At 41.8% G+C, this 20066-nt stretch overlaps 1 protein-coding gene across 1 annotated transcript in view; it reads right to left on the reverse strand.

Annotated features, from left to right (window-relative positions):
- Positions 1-17096, reverse strand: part of RAB40B (RAB40B, member RAS oncogene family) — a 61783-nt gene extending 44687 nt beyond the window's left edge. Inside the window, exon 1 of the mRNA XM_084647089.1 lies at positions 16123-17096. Coding sequence (XP_084503215.1) covers positions 16123-16264 — 142 coding nt within the window. The 5' untranslated portion in view covers positions 16265-17096. The remainder of the gene's footprint in view (positions 1-16122) is intronic.
- Positions 17097-20066: the final 2970 nt, after the last annotated feature.

Below are 20066 nucleotides of genomic sequence, written 5' to 3' on the forward strand. Positions count from 1 at the left end.
AAACGAATAATAGTCATTTTATACTATCCGCACTAAGCCTTTCAGTCAGTCAGTCTTCAATGTATTTAATCTCCTCATGTACGCCACACTCCCATTCCAATTAATACAGAGAAGTATATCAGTTTTTCTGATCTGATGTGCTACGTGCCCATGTGAAAACGATAATGATATGGCACAAATATGGTACTGGTCCCTGGCAAATATGGTACTGGTCCCTGGCACATTGGGGAAAAAAAATTGCCGGTCCGCCACATCAGATCGTTTGAGAAGCACTGCCCTAGACAATACCTTTGCATCCAACCTTGGCACCATGACTCCCTGGGCTAAAAGCTACTGTCCTGAAAAGTCAGAGACACCACCCATGCAGCATTGGTACTTACAAAGACAGATTTCACCAGAAACTGTATGTTTCCAAGCGCAGTAGAAAAACTACTTTGGCACTTCTAAAATGTGAGATTCTAAGTCACTTTACAAATATTAATGAATTTAAACACCCCATGAGGAATGTTATGGGGATAAAACTTGGCTGCCCCACTTTACAGATGACAATCCTGCAAATCTCAGAGTTCAAAAGTCATGAGACCCCCTCAAAAACACACACATACATACAATTAATCCCATGCATTTGGGTTCTGGTTCTGATTTAACTTTCAGTAGAAAGCCTCTCTGCACCTGTTTGTGCACTCACCTTTCAGGACAAAAACGCAACACAAAATGCATGCAAAAAATGGAGTTCTCCTTTTAACAAGAACTTCTCTATCATAACCTATGGTGTGACAGCCTCTCTTTCGTGGTCCCCTGTTCACACTCCAGTCCTTGGGTCTCCCAGTTTCTCTTATCCCCTCTCCAGCAAGCTCCAGCTTGCCAGTGAAACTGTTCTGTTTCTGACAGAGTAAGCAAGGTAGGTATCTTTTCCAGCACTTCCTGAGGTTCGACATGGATTACCTCCCAAACTTCCTTAGTACAATGGAGAAAGATCCAGCTCCCTTGTGCTCTCCCATCTTGCTGTTTCTGCAAGATTCCACTTATTTGTAGCTACTCTGAGCAGAGGAATCAGTGAGCTGTCTGCTCAGGAAATGGAACCGAAGTCAGCAGCAGAAACTGCAGGCAAATGATCCAGAAAATCCAAGTTGTTCACAGCCCTTCAGGTGATCCTGGACTGTGTGGGAAAAAAAGGTGCCGCAAAATTATGTTACAAATAATAGTCATGCAATGCTGGCAAGTCTGAAGACACTGACGCACACAGGTTAGTTTACTTGTTCATGATACTGAAGAATCCATGGCAGAACCAGGAACACAATATGTACATCTCGCAACCCCTTCCCAATACAACAAAATTATCCTTCCTATCAAGGACGGAACTCTCAAATCAACTGGGATCTACAGGGACATATTAACAAACAGGTGCATAAAATCAGGCCTAATGCACAGCAATTTTGGAGACTTTGGAGAGGATGCCAAGCGAGCAGAGAGAAGCAGCAGTAAAAAGCTGAGTCTTCAGGTTCAGAGTTGCTAGCATTGCATAACTATTATTTGTACCCTAATTTTGAGGCAGCTTTTTTGCAGCTGAATGGTGGTTATGCACAATGAAGGAGCCACGTGTCTTCTTTTGGAGTTAATGGGGGTCGTGAGGGCACGTATAATCGGGGAGAAGCCTCTCAGGGAAGATCTGTGGAGCTAGCAGAGGACATTTGGCTTTGTGGAAAGATCATCAGGATGTCGACATGTCACTTTAGAAGCGTATCAAAACTAAAAGGTTTAAAGACAGCAATGGAAAGTGAAAGAAAGCAGACAATTGAAAACTTTCAATGCACTCAGTTAATCTGTCCTGGCAGACTGAATGTATAACCTGTCATGACCCACCTAGTCAGAATAAGTTATAAACAGATTTATATATTTACCAAAGCAACTTTTATCATGTATCCACTACAAACCCTACAGTTGTTATTCCCATTTAATGTGTAGTGCCACAACTGTCATTGGTATAAGAAAAGGAGGACTCGTGGCACCTTAGAGGCTAACCAATTTATTTGAGCATAAGCTTTCGTGAGCTACAAGTGAGCTGTAGCTCACGAAAGCTTATGCTTAAATAAATTGGTTAGTCTCTAAGGTGCCACAAGTACTCCTTTTCTTTTTTGCGAATACAGACTAACAAGGCTGCTACTCTGAAACCTGTCATTGCTATGTTTAACTTTGAAGGAACCACTGATGTCAGCACCCTAGCATTCACAAGTAATCCGCAACAAAAGCATTGCTGCACAGAACTAGTGCTGTACTTCTCTTACACCAGCTGAGATTTATTAGGAAGCAAAGAGCCAAAAAGATTTAAGAGAATGTGCCTTTTCCAGGATGGGGAAAAAGGGTGAGATACAAGAGGCATCTCAAAAAAAGAGTACAGCAAACAATTACAAGTATTGGGAACTATATAGAGTGTGGTCTTTAAAGCAAGATAATAATTTCAGTGTAATTAGTTATGTGTACAAGCCTTAATGCCAATTTCTATTAAAAATGCTTTACAAGCTAAGAAAAAAAGTAACCCTAAAATCATGTATGGCTATCATTGCTACATGAGCACATACACCTTGTAGATCATCTTCATTAACTTGCTCTAGAACACCAATACGCAATCTTAAAATTAATCACAACACAAACTCTGAGTATCCATTCAAGCAATGAAGTCTGATGAGAGACAGTTACTGCATGAAAAAACAGATACTAGCTTTAGCTACAAGTACTTGTTTAAATATCTTTATTTACTGGCAGAAAGTCTAAAGTTTCCCATTATACAGAGACATGTATAAACCCATTTCTCACTACCAGTAAGAATCCTACTTCAGTGGGTAATGTAAAAGTAGACATTTTTCATATTCAAAATGGAGGTCTGTATTTTTATATTCAAAACATTTAAAATAAAAATGGTTATGTGTCAAGATGAATGAAAACACAGAAAACTGAAAATGTCATAAAAGTAAACTTGCTCTTCCGCCATTCTCCCACCATCAAATAAAGCACTGCTTTTGAATAGAGCCGAGAGATCTCTGTAGTGAAGAAAACATTATGCAATATGCGCACATTTGTTTTTCCTACAGTGATCTCTTTTGTCCTCTAGATGGATAAGCAAAACCTCTTATCATCAATCTGAAGGAGTAAAAGAGAAAGAGCCTGTACTTCTAGTGTAAATGTTTATAAAAACATTTGTGTTATTCCCCAATGAGTCTGCACGAAAGGATTTTTAATCAAATTAAATACACTGGTTTCCAGTTGAATAGAAAGATGACAAAAACCTGTGTTCCGCTGGACTGCAGTATAAGTTATTAGAATTGCAGCTTTTTAGTCAATCAAAGACCATATAATTATTTCCCATGTAATCTTCTACACTCAACTGTCTGGCTTGCAGATGTCAGAGAAAAATCCTATGTAGGCAGAAATGAGATAGTAGCTGTCAACTAAATTACACTTCTCTCAAATACTTTAAGCAAGAACACGCCCTGCTTGGAGTTAAAGACTAATATTTAAAAGAAAAATATTGCATTATAGAGTTTCACTAGCAATGCTATGGTTAAAGAGGTGTTTGCATTCTCAGCCTCTACTTAGAGTATATAGGCTTTAAGTAGTTTTTTTAAAGACATTCTTCAAGCTTCAGAGTAACAGCCGTGTTAGTCTGTATTCACAAAAAGAAAAGGAGTACTTGGGGCACCTTCGAGACTAACCAATTTATTTGAGCATAAGCTTTCGTGAGCTACAGCTCACTTCATCGGATGCATACTGTGGAAAATATAGAAGATGTTTGTTTTTATACACACAAATCATGAAAAAATGGGTGTTTATCACTACAAAAGGTTTTCTCTCCCCCCACCCCACTATCCTGCTGGTAATAGCTTATGTAAAGTGATCACTCTCCTTACAATGTATTTGATAATCAAGGTGGGCCATTTCCAGCACAAATCCAGGGTTTAACAAGAACATCGGGGGCGGGGGGGGGGGGGAGAAATAGGAAGACAAGGGGAAATAGGTTATTACCAGCAGGAGAGTGGGGTGGGGGGAGAGAAAATCTTTTGTAGTGATAAACACCCATTTTTTCATGATTTGTGTGTATAAAAACAAACATCTTCTGTATTTTCCACGGTATGCATCCGATGAAGTGAGCTGTAGCTCACGAAAGCTTATGCTCAAATAAATTGGTTAGACTCTAAGGTGCCACAAGTACTCCTATTCTTCAAGCTGAAATCTTTCATACTTTGTCTCAGTCCAGAGATGCACTTTTCCAAAAAGTGAAGAAAATCCATTTAAGTTATTTGAGTCTTAAAGCATGAAAAATTGATTTTTTATTTAAATAAAAGTTATCCACATGCATTTTTTGCACACCAGTAACTCAAAAGTGGTTTGAAGAGACAAGACTGGCCTGTATGCAGTCCTCAGAAAGTATGTGTTAGTAAGTGTGAGGAAAGATAGAATAAGAATAAGAATGGATAAGAATTAAGTCAAGAATGATTGAGATAATTATTGTGTACACAGAACATTTCTCCTTGCTGATGCACAGAGTGTGGCTATCCAGATACCAACACACTGGGTCTTCATCCACAGGTCTCTCTCCAGCCTGACTCAATCATTTCCTTCTCTGCACAGCCCCTTGTATCTCCCTTCCCAGATCTACCCTTAAAAAGCTGCCAGACTTGTTGGGTCCCTTCCGGAGTTTTGTGGCTGCAGCTTCAAATTTCATGCACTATGGATGGGAAATTTTAGATTAGTTTGTGAATACATATGGACACCTCTTCTTTCCCCTTTTTCTTTAGGGACAAGCAATTTGTGTTCATACAGTGTTGTCACAGATTCTAAAGGGATATGGTCAACTTTAATTTTACATTTACCTATTAAAAGATTCATTTTTCTGATAAATCTACCTTTGACAAGCAAGTACAGAATTTCTGTTGTGGATTAAGTTTTGTAACACTTTTCTATTCTCATGCAGTTATTAAAGTTTTTTTTCCAGCAAGGATTTCTGGGAAGACCTAACCATGCTCATACTACCACTAAACATACTTTCTATATTTTCCTTCTGTGCACATATGTACCTGCTGCCTTTTCAGTTCTACTGCTGCAGTTATTGGGAAACACCTATTTACAGAGCCCGGGGAATATCCTTCATGCAACCTCACTCCAGAGCAGTGGATGAGGGTGATGCAACTGACCATCAACAAAACAGTGAAACTGACTATACACTAAGTGCTGATGACTGCAAAGTAAAGCTGAAAACATAGAGATGTGTTTCTCTGTTAATCTCAGATGTTATTTGCAGCAACAGATGGAAATGTGATTTTCAAGTTTATAGTGCCCTTTTAGAACTCCAGAAAAGTAGTTTGGCTTTCCCCACAGCACCCATAACTGAGCCACATTGTATATATTTAATCACACCTAGCCAGAAACCAATGTTGCTTAAGTGAAGGTTGATACAATAAAAATAACAATGTTAGGAAAAATACTGGGAAACTTACTTAGAAGAAATAAGTTAAGACAGTATACGTAAAGATGTAAAAACCCTTTGTTCAGGCATTTGCCAACTAAGATCTAGACATGCAAAAGTTAAGTACAGGAACTCTGAAAACCAAAACCACTTTTTCAAGTATGCAAGGGGTTAGTTAATTTAACTACTAACTTCAAAACCATCTAATTACTTCCTTTTTTACATTATACTCCATCCTAATGGTAATCATCCACATGTTTAGGTTTCAGAGTAGCAGCCATGTTAGTCTGTATCCGCAAAAAGAAAAGGAGTACTTGTGGCACCTTAGAGACTAACAAATTTGAGCATAAGCTTTTGTGAGCTACAGCATCCAATGAAGTGAGCTGTAGCTCACGAAAGCTTATGCTCAAATAAATTTGTTAGTCTCTAAGGTGCCACAAGTACTCCTTTTCTTTTTCCACATTTTTAGCAGTCTTTTCCGTCTCCTACAATAAACAAGGTAAAAGATTGGATTTTAATAGAGGCTTGGTCCCATCCTTATGACAGACAGACAAGGTTGTCTCTCCACAAATTTAAAATTTTTATTAAAGCTAATGTTAAAATTATATAATACACAGGTTGAGAAAAGAGTGTCTGTACATCTCGGTATAGTGCTTAGATTATCCACAGATACAAAGTTTGTTTAAAAACTCATAAAATATATATAGTACATAATCTACAATAACCCAAATTTAGATAAATTTAATTATATAGTTTGGACATTAGAATCCAAATACTCGGGTACATCACTCATGAAAAGTTATACAGAGAGTTAGTTGTAGAAAGCAAATATAGGAATGAGTGTAGATTGTCCCTCAGTAATTGAGCATTTAGGATGGGTTGTCCTTTAGTAGATATAATCCATCACAAAAGTATTTTAGTTACTTGCACTTCAAGAATGCATGGCATTTTTACAGAAGCTACTGTAGTTAACAGGCAGATTTAAGGCACTGAAGTTCACACTATATGAAGAATATATTGCATATGTGAAGAGAGACCCTAGTTACTGGTACTGTGGGAAACATAACTTTGAATCTTCTGACTTTGGGGTATTCAACATCTCAGTATTGAAACTGCATTAATGTAGTTTGCATTTATGAATTAGGATCACAGTAACGGCTACACAAACTGACCAGTCATCCACTTACTCTGGTCAATGCTGAATGCTCCAGAAGAAGTCATCAAATTCTGTTTAATACAAGAAAAAAGAAACCAAAGTGGCTTTTGTATTTCATTATAATTTTATACTGCTCTTCCTAAGAGAACAGACCTACGTAAAACCTTCCAAAAGCACTTAAATTAATTAGGAGCCTAAGTCCACTTTCAAAAATGAACTAGCCACATAGGCACCCAAGTCCCATTGAAAGTCAATGAGGCTTAGGATCTCTAAGTCATTTTTTACCCTGAGTATTGTTACCCTTGTGTTGGATAGCAGCCCTCCCAACTCAGGCACTCCATCCAACCCTAGTTGCTTATTTCAAGAGCTTTTATATAAAATTTCTGCAACAAGAATCACTTTGAGCTTACTCATTTCATCTCATGGAGTAGGTTACCAGCAGCCTTGAAACCCAGGACTTCTTCATGCTCAGGCACGATTTTAATGTTCACTTATGATTTTGAAGCAATACCACTGGTCCATCTAAACTGTGTATATTTTCTACCCTTGGCTCACCAATTATTGCTTAGTTACCATCCCCTTTTGAAATTGATTACAAACTTCTGTCACATTTGTTAATTACTGTATATGTGCGATGAGAGAATTTGCATCTACCATGTATTTCAACATCAAAAGCTTGATGTTGAAATACATGGTATTTCATGGTAAAACAACACAAGTTGCAGCAAAGTGTTAAAGTCATGCTATAACCAGAAAGCCAATTTCTCATGAGAAATAAATAGCTCTCCCATTTCCCGGCCCGCCCCACCAAAAAGACTCAACGCCTTTTATCACAGCTGTGTCTCTGCCTACACAGCAATCACAAATTATTGAGCTTGCAGAAGGTGCTTTTATATGGAAATTAGGGTATTTACATTTCTAAATCTTGCCCCTCCCTGTCACAGTTGCCAAAGACTCACCTTCTTCATCCTGCAGAGAATCCCCTACCGACCTCATCAATCTCCACATTACATGTACCTGAGAACTCACCAGTTCTCTAAGGATTTCCCTTTTTGGTTTAAAACCCCTGTTTTAATGAAAGCAGCACCAATACGTTACTACTGGCTGAAGAGAGCTGGAAAATATAAGCCCATGACCAGCGTACGGACAGATTAACAGCCTAATTAACATGTTAGATAGGAATGTAATTATACCAAGAGTGGGTAGTACACGTTATAGCCCAAGGCCTTTGTACTTCAGCACATTGGATCCAGCTTACATAGCCCCTCCAAATTCTGCTACCAACACAATTTTCTCTCTCCTCCCTATCCCAACCCAGATGAGACACCATCTTCTTGTCCACTGCCACAAGCTGTTGTGAAGATTTAAGTAATTAAGACAGTTTAACTATGCATGAGATCTTAACTCTCCTCTCTTTTCTGAGATGTGGAAGAAAGGGAAAATTGTAGCAGTGGGTGGGTGGAACATTTTGTGAGTTAGCGTGTGTGGATTCTAGGTAGGAGTTTAAAGTAGCCCATATTTAAAGCCACAAGCCTCCAAATTAAAGGTGAGGCAGAGACTGTGTCAGTAAAACTTTTTTGTTGGTCGGGATGTAAAAAAAACCACACCGCTGATTGACATAAGTTTCACTGTCAGAAGCACCAGTGTGGACAGTGCTATGTTGACAGGAGATGCTCTCCCGCCAATATAGCTACTGCCACATGTTAGGGGTGGTTTAATTATGCAAGTGGGAGAGCTCTCTCCTGTCAGCATAGAGTGGCTACATGGGAGACCTTGCATCTGCAGCAGTACAGCTGTGCCACTCTAAGGTGTCTAGTGTAAACATAGCCAGAGACTGTCTTTTTGTTCCCTGTCCATACACCACCTAGCACAATACGGTCCTGGTCCATGACTCAGGCTCCTAGGTACTATTACAATAAAATAATAAATAAAGGTTTAAAGGCTATCAATTCATATTCAAAACTATGCAAAGCCAATTTTGTAGATCTCATTTAAACAAATCAAACATTAAAATAGTATGTACTAGGCTATAATTTATGGCACTGAATGTAAGAATAGGCATTAAATTTGATGGGTTGTATAATTACATTATACTACTTAAAATTTTTCTTTCAATACTAATAAGCTATAATTTAAGATGTAAGAATACAGGGCTAGTTAGTATTAAACTTTCAGTCTTAACTCTGGAATTGAGTGTTTTCTTCTCAACCATAATTCTGCATTAACACTAGTTGTCTAGACTATCATACCTATGTATTACAACACATGAAAACAGAAAAAAAGAGAAAAAACTATTATTTACCTGTGTATAACCCACTTAATCACTAAACAGTTTTGGGTTCCCCATTGAAAAATTCAGCCACCTGGGTGGTTTTCACAATAGCCAACCACAAAGAAACATGTTGGGACTATTACATAAGTAGATTCTCCACACCAGATAAAAGTACAAATGTTCTTTTAAAAAAACAAAACAAAAAAAAACCAACCATAAGGCAAACACACCCAGCTCATATTGGGTAAATATATAGCCCAATATTACTTCTTCCTCACAATTCTCAACCTGAGTTCCAGAAAACAAACAATCCAGAGAATCCGAGTAAGAGCCTGACACAAATAAAACATTCTAAGGCCTTGTCTACACTGCCACTTTACAGCACTGCAACTTTCTCATTCAAGGGTGTGAAAAAATACACCCCGAGCGCTGCAAGTTTCAGTGCTGGCAGTGTAGACAGTGCACCAGTGCTGGGAGCCGCGCTCCAGCGCTGATAGCTACTCCCCTCGTGGAGCTCTCCCGGTGCTGGTGCCGCAACTGCACAGCCACTTTAAAGCGCAACCACGTTGCTAGTGAAGACATAACATTAGTAAGTTGATTTCTACCTTTCAAGCAAATGATCTCAGATATTTTCCATTCAGAGTTCAAATCTGAAAACAAATAGGTTCCAGTAACACATTAAAAATTAGCCAATACGCTGGCTCACATTCAGCCTGAGTCAGAGTTCAGTCCTAGTGGTTTAATGGGACAAAGTCAGATTGAAGTCTGATTAATTTTAAAAAGGTCAAGATACTTTCAAATAGTGTACCTGTCCTGAAGCCCTTGCCGATTCTGTGTTTTTACAACTTCTTTCCCCCCCCCATGTTTTTCCTCTCTCTTGCAGCTGTGAAAAACCTATACAAGCAACAGGAAGACTGATTGCACATGACAAAAGCTGAAATTGGCTACATGCAGACAGATGTTGAATGCACAAAGTAAACTGGGGAAAAAAGAAAACTACTGTATTTTTCTTTAGTGTCTTTCAGTTATAGTAACCTTAGGTGCTACGTGTAATAATAGCAAATTAAAGTCACTTCTCTGAATTTTGTAACAGAATCTGAAATAAGAAACACGATACCAGTGTCAGATTTTAGCACCTCATTATTCTTCTAAAACACTACATCATGTAGAATATATTTGATCAAAGACACATTTAATTTTAAAAACGATAAGTTGGGGAAAAGTCAGTTAAACCATAAAAACGATATTCGTGAAAATCAGGCATTTTAAAGGTTAACCATTTAAAAGATCCAGTTAAACAAACCACCTTGTTTTTGAGGGGGACACAGACAATGTAAGCCTATTGATCACTTTGGTTGAGAAGCATCTGTCTAGAGATCCTGTCCTGTGCTGAAATATGCCGCTGTGGCATACATCTAATGTATGGAGGAACAGATACTATCACACCAACGTACCTGAGCTACACCATGTCAGGACAGATAGATGATCAACAGAAGAGTCAAAGTGGGAAGAATGTGGTGTGCAGTGAAGCAACAACAACAACAACAAAAAACTAGCCCCTTTCCCCAAGACCCCCCCGCTAGCGCCTCTTTACCCCTTCCCCTGAGGGTGACCCCCTGCCAGTCACGCCTCTTCGCACCCTTCCCCGAAACTTCCACGCACACACTTGCTGGGGAGAGAGACATGCAAGTGGCAGGTGGAGGAGGCCTTGGGGGAAGAGGCAGAATAGGTGTGGGAAGAGGAGCAGCGCAGGCAGGGCCACAGGGCGGAGCGTGGGGAAGGCCACAGCCCAAGTGCCCTTTAAGCAATGATGCTCTAAATCTGGCAGGCTGCCGCACCTCCCGAGAGGTGCGCCACGTCCTGTTTGGGAATGCTTAGCCTCCCTTGGCCTATTATACCCGCTGCCCATGATGGCATGCTCAAATAAATTGGTTAGTCTCTAAGGTGCCACAAGTACTCCTTTTCTTTTTGCGAATACAGACTAACACGGCTGTTACTCTGAAACCTGTCATTTATCACTAGTGCAGTTTGTCTGGGTGGCAAGATAGACTGGAGAGTCTAAGGGAACTGACTGTGACTCCATGGTATAACTGTTACAATGACCCAGGATTTGACATTTGTTACTGGGTTGGTGAAATCTAATTATAGAACACACCACTAGTTTGGGGTGTCTGCCCTGGTTTTGACAGTCTGTCCTGAGGTAGGCACTCACAGGCACAAGCCGCTCCAGAGAGCGTGACAGATATGTCTGCACATTTTGCATCTGTTGCTTTGGCAGGATCTGGTGCTGCTTTGAGTGGATGTGTCCTGGTCTGTGTGAAGCTTGCTTCTGATGAGGAGTCTGGCAGTGTGTTTGGGGTTGATAAATGAAAAAAACCCACCCCATCACCTGTGGGTAAACACTTTGCGCAAAGTGATCACTCTATATCAGTCCTCATCCTCAAAGGAAACCTGCGCAGCACTTTCAAAAGATGATCGTGAAAGCTTCAATTCATAACTTTGCTAGACACTAAAAATCATGATCTTAATAAAGACACAAATTATGGCTTATTACAACAATCTGTAACCCACTAAAACCACTTTTTTTGTCCTGTGACTACACGGGTCTTAATGGGCCAATTCAGCTTGAATGGTCCTTTAGAATATGTGCTAACTACTTATGTGACGCTATCGGTTTGATCTGGTATTTAGCCATGACACTGGTACCTTTCCCAGACTTGAGGAAAAATTCGATGTAGCTCAAAAGCTTGTCTCTCTCACCAACAGAAGCTGGTCCAACAAAAGATATTAGCTCACCCAGTTTGTCTCTCTAATATGTTAATTTCACTCTGCCACTATTAGCAGCAGCAGCGGCACGTGAGTCATGCAGACTCAAAGACATCACTGCATTCATTTACATTTGGAAAGGGATCCATGCAACTGTAGTGGCTAAGAACTTCTTTTTAATAATGAAGATTCATGTTCCATAGAAATTAAGGCTTAGGTCCACATTCATTGTTGAGTCTATTCTCTCTTTGTGCCCTCCCTCATAAACCCTTATTTCAGATGCAAGAGCATTAGAGTCATACCTAAAATACCCATAATGCAACCTTTCCTTTGCTTGTGAGTCGCTGAAAATGTCAGTCATGAAAATTGTCAAATTACAACATCAGCAACATATAATTTACACTAGTTCATGAGCAAGCCTCCCTCTGTGTAAGAGCACTGATGTTTAGGCAACAACAGAGCAGTTCTCCTTTACATAAAGAGGGTCATTAAAAAAAAAACAACATGTGAACTAAGATTTCTTTACAATGGTTTTAGTAGTTTCTTGCTCAGAGACACACTCCTAGGAAAAACTTTTAAACTCAACCCAGCAGGCCGCACCCACAACCCCACCAAGCAAAGCTCATAGGAATTCAGGAGCATAAACTGAAAGCTAGTTACGTAAGTGGAAAACACTGCAGTTTTATTCACCAAAGACAGTTCTCATACAGCACAGGCAGAATCAGTAATATATTGCCATTCAAACCATGTGCATTTACTCCCCCCAGTTTTAGCAGCAAGAAGATCAGTTCTAATACAGCCCTGCTTTCTTTCAGAGTACTGAGAAAGGAACAGCTACCATGACTTTTAGAAGTGTTTTGAAGTTTGAATTTCCCCATTAAAGAGAAATTAAGAGAGAAACATTTAAGATTGCACTGATGTAAACAAATGGAATGCTTCTTTAAACATAGTGCTAAGGCAACTCAGAGCCTGACAGTGATCTGTCCTTCAGGACAAAGTGCGAAGACAGACCTCAGAGAAACTAAACTTACTATGACTACTTAACTACAGGTGCTCTAACTGATCTGTGGACCATGGGTGGTCTGCAGAGAGCTGGCTGCTCACATAATGCCCATATTCTCAATCCTTAAAGAATCCACCCTTCAGCCCACCTCTCTTGCTAACTATTGCCCCTTCTCCCTTCACCTTTAAACTGATCAAATGTTCTATTACAACCAATACCTCAACCTCCTTTCCTCCTGCTCACTCATTAATCCCTTTTACTTTGACTTCTGTCCTCACTACTCCACTGAAACTGTTCTCAGAATTTCTATCTCAGGGCCTCTATTCCATCCTCATCCTTTCAGACCTCACATCTGCTTTTGACACTGCTAATCACATTTTTAAAACCTTGCTCTTCCCTTGTCCATCATGACTTGTCCTCACTTGGTTCTTCTTCTACCTCTTTAATCATACCTTCAGTGTCCCATTTGGAGTCCCCCACCTCCTCTATCCATATGAGTCGCATAGGACTTGATATATGGCCCCTTCCTATTCTCATTTTACATGCTCTCTGGACAATCTCATCTGCCCATCTGGTTTTGACAATCGTATGTCAATGACTTACAGCTCTCCCCTGTATCTAGTGTTGGACTGCGGCCTGTCTCTCTGACATCTCCTCTCGAAGATTACACAGTCAGCTTAAACCTAACATGGCCAAGACAGAATTCCTGACCTTGCTTCCCATACCCTCCCCTTGCTTTTTGTTCTGTTACTTCTGACATCAATGCCAGCCTCTTCCACCCATGTCAGCTTCATGCAAACCTCTCCATGCCTTCTAGCACACCACCTTTACCCAAGGATCACCCTCTTTGAGCTGATCCATCAACTACCCTCTCTTTCCTCAAATTCAACCTCAGGATCCACCTCTATTACTTATCAGCCTATTATATTCTAGGTGCTTACAAATTGATTGTTTAATAATTTTTCCAATATCTTTCCAGGTATCAAAGTTGCCTGACTGCTCTATAATTCCTTGGGTTCTCTTTGTTCTCCTTTTTAAAGACAGGTAGTAAGTTTGCCCTTCTCCAGTTCTCTGGGACCTCACTCATCATCTATTAGTTCTCTAAGATAACCATTAAAATAGTTCCACTGTTGCTTCAGTGAGTTCCTTAAGTACCCTTAGATGAATTGCACCAGGCCCTGTTGACTTATATATATATCTAATTTATCTAAATATTCTTTAATATTTTCTGTCCCTATTCTGGTTTAGGTTCCATCCCCCTTGTTCTTGCTAATAATCACCAACCACACTCCTTCTTCAGGCCCACCTCTTCAAGCATTCTCTCCTTCTTATATCCAATAATTCCTTCACTCTCCTCCTTCTGATTTATTACCCTTGGGTGGGCACAAACCACTGTGTTTGTTTAATTTTTATAATTTAGAGTGTAATTTCTTTGTCAAGTGTCTTATCTGTTTGTGAAGTGATATGTAAACTTACTGCCTTGTGCACATTTGTATATGATTATTACACTGATGGGAGAGCTTCTCTCATTGACATAGCTACTGCCTCTCCCACCGGTGGATTAACGATGCTGATAGGAGAAGCTCTGCCGTCAATGTAGTAACGCCTTCACTAAAGAGCTACAGCGGCACACTGCACTGGTGCAGCTGCACTGCTGCAGTGCTGTATAAGAAGACAAGCCCTTAGTATGGGCCTGATACACCGAGCATTGAAGTCTGTATGGATCTTTCCATTGGCTTCCATGGATTTTGGATCAGGCCCATATTATTTGGGATATTAAATACTCAGTTCTCCTGTTGACTACACCGGGGGTTAGGCAGATGTGGATTTTTCACACCCCTGAGTGACGTAGTTATACAGATGTACATTTGTAGTGCAGACCTGAGGTAAGATAATGATAGTCATTTAAGGCAGTCAGCAAATTTGCAAGGTGATCTATAAAGGTATGTTAGAACTGTAGTGAAGAGCTAAATGGCGAAGCTGAGTTGGGTTCTATCAAAACAAAAAATCCACAAAGGACATCTCTTTTGCCTACACACAACCCATCAGAATTCAGTTTTGAGTCAGTTTATGTAGCTCACACTTCTCTCCTTTGCAAATATATCTGGTATTGATGTGGGCTCTTCAGTCTCATTCCTTAAAAGGTTAAATGAAGGAACAAACTACAAATAGAAACCCCATCTTAGAGGACCACTGCTTTGATGTCACAAGTTTTTTTATATTCCAAAAATATAAAACTTTCCAAAGAATTGACGTATGGTAACATTTCATTGCAACTTATCAGTCTTATGCCCTTTTCTTCCCTCCTCCCTTACTTTTAAAATCACTCAAATTGGTAATCCACCTTTTTGGCTTTTTGCAATCAGTGCATCATTTGCTGACTAACAATTCATTTTAGAGTAAGTATTTTTGTATAAGAATTTTAAAAAAACACATATCTGTGATGCACAAAAGTTATAATAAGCACATCCTTGAATCTCTGTGTAGCACACCATCCTAAAATATTGACTCTGTTTAACACACCATCCTAAAATAAAATGTGTGTTTATTTCAACAGTTGCTGGGTTTGCAGCTACAAGAAATAATGTATATCTTGTTTAGTTATACTTTGTTTAAAAAAATACCTAAGTACAACCATGTTAAATATGTCATGAATTTGTAAAAGGGAGGTTGGCTAGGAGCGTTATAACCCATCCCTTAAAAAGGATTTGCTTTAAAAGGCAACACTTCCACAGAGGAACAAACATCCAAAAACATTCTGCTGCAAATGACTCTAATTTATAAATAAAGACAACTCTACCAATGCTCAACACCCCTCTTTACTTATTGGTCACAGGGAACACGGAACAGAATGTTATTAGGACAGCTTTGGGTAAGATGATCTCTACTTCTTTGATCAGTGATCTCTACTTGTCATTGATGAAGCATGTCTCTCAAGTCTTAGCTCCCAAAGTGGTTTTGAAGTGGAGACTTGCTGGCATGGGATTTGAAACCAAAACAGATAGTGATTGTACTCCCCTCTTCAAGAACATAGGCATAGGAAAACATCACACCTCCCCTACTTTCCATGCACTCTTCCCATTCCAACTATGCCTGGGAACACCACAGTCGTATCAGGAGAGATCTGTGGAGGCAGCCGTTTCAAACGTGTCAAGCAACTGACAGTCTAAGGATTCAGGTGTAGGAGATAGTACCTCTGCCTCCCATTCAATTGCGAGTTCTCTAATTTACAACGGAACTTGATTGCTGGAATCTGGAATAGCCTAATGGTGCCTTTGAGCACACATAGTTAAAGGGGAGGCAGGCAGCAGCAGACTGAAGCGCCAGACGAGAAGTTCATCACTGTCATAGGGAGGAGAAGCATAGCAACACTGAACAACGGAGACTGGGAAGGGAACTAGTGGGAAACTAGTTACCATCTCAAAAAACACTTACAGGAGTGGTATGGCCTCTGTCCTACTTACCCATGTTGTACCCATAGGGCGACTCAGTGGCTCCATCCTGCAGGCTAGCCAAGATCTCTCCTTTGCCCACGTCGCTGTCCCCCACCAGCAGAAATTTCAGCAAGAAGTCATAGGCTTTCACTGGGCTGCCCACGTGGCTCATCCTCTTTTTCCCTTACCCCCCGAAAAAAATCTCTCCGGCGAATCAGCTCCCAGAGCCCATCACGGGAACCCAGGAGGAAAAAAAGTCACCGTGGGAGCAGCAGCAGCAAACAGCAACAGGAGACAAACAGAGGCATGTTCAACAGCGCCGCCGCTCAGGGCAGGCTGCAATGGGGCAGGGGGCGCCAGCCACGCACGGGGAAGGAGGTAACAGGTGGTGCAGGGCTAGATACTGCGACATGAAAACGCATCTGGTGCCAGGGACCGGTCTCAGCCTGCGTGGCCTGGGGGCACTCGCTACAGCCCAACTCCGCACAGGCACGGCGGGCTGGCTGCTGCATCACACGCCGGCAGCAGCCAGGGAGATGCGGACGCGCACCCTATGGCGCTGGGGGTCCAGCCACCCCCTGCAGCGGGCTGCGGGTCGTTACCGAGCAATGGGGACACCCGTCATGTCGTGACAGAGGAGAGACAGGCGTCTATCGCCTCAGGGGCGGGGGTGGCGACCTATCAGGGAGACGGGCCGCTATCACAGGGGGCAGCCGCGGGGGGGGGGGGTGGCCTTTGGCAGGGAGGGGTCACGGGACAAGCCCGGGCCAGAGCGGGATCTAGTCGCGGGGCTCCAAAGTGTAGGTGCGCGACGCCCGGTCCCGGCGCCACCGCCCTGGCTCCCCAGGGGATCGGGGGAGTCGGTGCCCAGCCCGAGCCGGAGCTCGGTCCCTCCGGCCGCGAGCGAAGCGCGGGTCTGCGTTTCGCGCCGTTCCTGGCCGCGATCCTGGGTCCCCGCTGCCTCCCCTCAGCGCAGCGAGCTCGGCACTGCAGTGACACTGACTCTCTACCCCCGCTTTGCCCCAGCACGCAGCACCGTGACAACAGCCCCAGCCCCACCCAACTCGGCTCCCATTGGTGCCTGCGGATCCTGGTCCCCGCCCTCCTCTTCTTCTATTGCAGCGCTACGCTAAGGGCCACGCCCACCTCCTTTTCCATTGGGCAACGGGTCTCCCAGCCTCGCCCGCCTCTTCTTCTATTGGGATATCGAAACCCTCAGCCCCGCCTTGCTCTTTTTCCATTGGGGGCAGGGTCTTCGGAATCCCGCCTCCTCCTGTTCCCTTGGGGGCACAGCGGCTTAGTTGCTAGGCTAGTTCTCCCGCGCTATTGATGCTGCCGCCCGTCGATCACGGATTTCCACGCCCCCTGCAGGAGCGGGGCGGCCTGTTTCATTGAGAGTAGAAAGAACAGGAGGACTTGTGGCACCTTAGAGAGTAACCAATTTATTTGAGCATAAGCTTTCGTGAGCTACAGCTCACTTCAAAGGATGCTCACCAAAGCTTATGCTCAAATAAATTGGTTAGTCTCTAAGCTGCCACAAGTCCTGCTTTTCTTTTTGCGGACACAGACTAACACGGCTGCTACTCTGAAACCTGTCATTGAGAGTAGAGTTTTGGGAGTATTTAAACTGGAGTAGGGACCGCGGGTTCGAATCCAGCCCTCCCCGCTAGGATCCCAGCCTACTCCCACGCCCGCGATTAGAGGCTGCAGGGGGGGCTGATCCCACTCACAGCAAAGCTGGGCCCCATGGAACTGCAGGGTTTGTGCCTGCGACCATAGAGCCCTACCCCCAGAGCTGGGCAGTGCAGTGACCACCTAGGCAGCAGCTGTCCCTGGCCATTGGGAGTCTCTAAACAGAAACTGTGACATGAGGCCTGGGCAGCCATTGGTCCTGTCAGTCCTGATCCTGTGGGTACGACTCCCAAAGGGCTGGGTACTGGCTGCTTTTCTGAGCGCCTCCCACCATGAGTGTGACATATTACCCGTGTGCCCACCTGCCCATCAGGTAGGGTGACTAGATGTCTCTATTTTATAGGGACAGTCCCAGTATTTGGGGCTTTTTCTTATATAGACTCCTATTACCCCGCACCCCCATCCCAATTTTTCACACTTGCTATCTCGTTACCCTGTCCTCAGGTCATTTCAATGAACACGCCCTAAGAATAACATAACAAGGAGCCCACTGGTTTTAGGAGGCAGGAGACCTTGGCTCTGTAACCCAGGCTGCTGGCCTGCTCACATCAGGACTGAATGAGACCCAGTGGCTCTCCTTGCTCACACCTCAGAAAGCGCATGTGAGAATTAAGTGTGTTGGGATGTCAGCATAAGAGGCATTTCAACCTTTCTAGGGACATGGGAAGGGTTAATGAGTAGCAATGTACCCAAGTCAGGGAGGAAGTCAAAGGAGTGGTAGCTTCAGATCCATCTACAAATTCAAAGTAGACATTAAGAAAATTCAGTTTTTTCACTGACAGAGTTTGTCTAGAGATGGTTCCCCTAGAGGCTAGAATTGTTAATTATTTATATAGTGCTATAGGTGATCCTGGCACAAATAAGCAAGGTCTCTCCCTACAACAAATGTCTATCTTTGGCTATAACTGATTGCTTGGCAGGATCTTATACCATCAAATATGTACACACCAGAAATGCATCACTAACTTAAATAGAATGGCTGGGATTCTATGTAAATTATTTACAAGTAATATTAGTTCTTAGACATAATGCTGTTTGTCAGTATACTAAGGTAATCAATAGTTAGAAATTAATGGTTTCGTGGAAGAAACAAATCTAAAAGGGTGTTTAGCTCATTGCTATGGTCTGGCACTGAAGAGTCAGCACTAAACATAGATAACAATGGGCACAAATGGAAACTGGAGGATTTTAAAAAATAGAAGTTGTTTAAAGCTGCCTGTATTCAACTGAAGTGTGATTTTATCAGATCTCACAGGCTTAGGCTGGGCTGGGCCAATAACAGACCGCCAAACAAAATCTTCATGTGGCTGAAAAGAGTGGTTGTAGTATTCATTTTGATTCAGTACTGAAACAGTATCTCACCAAGGTACTACAGGACAGTATGGTACTGGAAGTGTCATGCTGTGGAATGAGTGCTCACCCTCATCCTGCCCCCATCAGTAATATAAACTCTGCACATCTACCATTAGAGGTTAGCATTAGTGCAGCTAGATTTGTGTCACTAGACCAATGTAAACAAACAAACAAACAAAAACAGAAGTAGATAAAGCCTTACTGTTAAAATTGTAGTTTTATATTGTTTGTTTGCAGCATTTCATAGCAAATACGTACAGTTTTGACATGTTCATAAATCCAGTAGCATTCAATATAAACATGTTTCTCTAACATGCAGGACAAATATAGAACTGCGTAGATGGCATAAAATATATATTTTTAAAAGCAGTAAGACATACAGTTGCATTAGAGGTGACATTAAGATAATAACAGGTTTCAGAGTAGCAGCCGTGTTAGTCTGTCTTTGCAAAAAGAAAAGGAGTACTTGTGGCACCTTAGAGACTAACAAATTTATTTGAGCATAAGCTTTTGTGAGCTACAGCTCACTTCATCGGATGCCCACAAGAACTCCTTTTCTTATTAAGATAATAAGAGCTTTGGTAAACACAACAGCATAATGCTGTGCAACTACAAAATACAACAGCATACAAAGCCCTTTGAACTAGAAAAACAAGGAAATCTTGTTTTGCTCTGTTTTGTTTTGTTGGAAACCTAAGCATCATTACCAAAAGCATATTGCTGTTGGGAGGAGCAGCAAATACAGCCAGTCAGGGTTTACTCTGGGTCATCTCCCTTATCATACTTTTTATTGATAACAAAATAACTTTCTTCACTGCTAAATCCTGTGCACATAGGTATAGCAGAAAGCCAGTCTATAGGAGCTGTATTTCAAAGCTTCACCGCAGTCTTGGACCAAACTATTTAATTGCTTGTTTAACACCTTTGGA

Source organism: Lepidochelys olivacea (assembly GCF_965140295.1).
Source record: "Lepidochelys olivacea isolate rLepOli2 genome assembly, chromosome: 14".
Lineage (NCBI taxonomy): Eukaryota > Metazoa > Chordata > Testudines > Cheloniidae > Lepidochelys > Lepidochelys olivacea.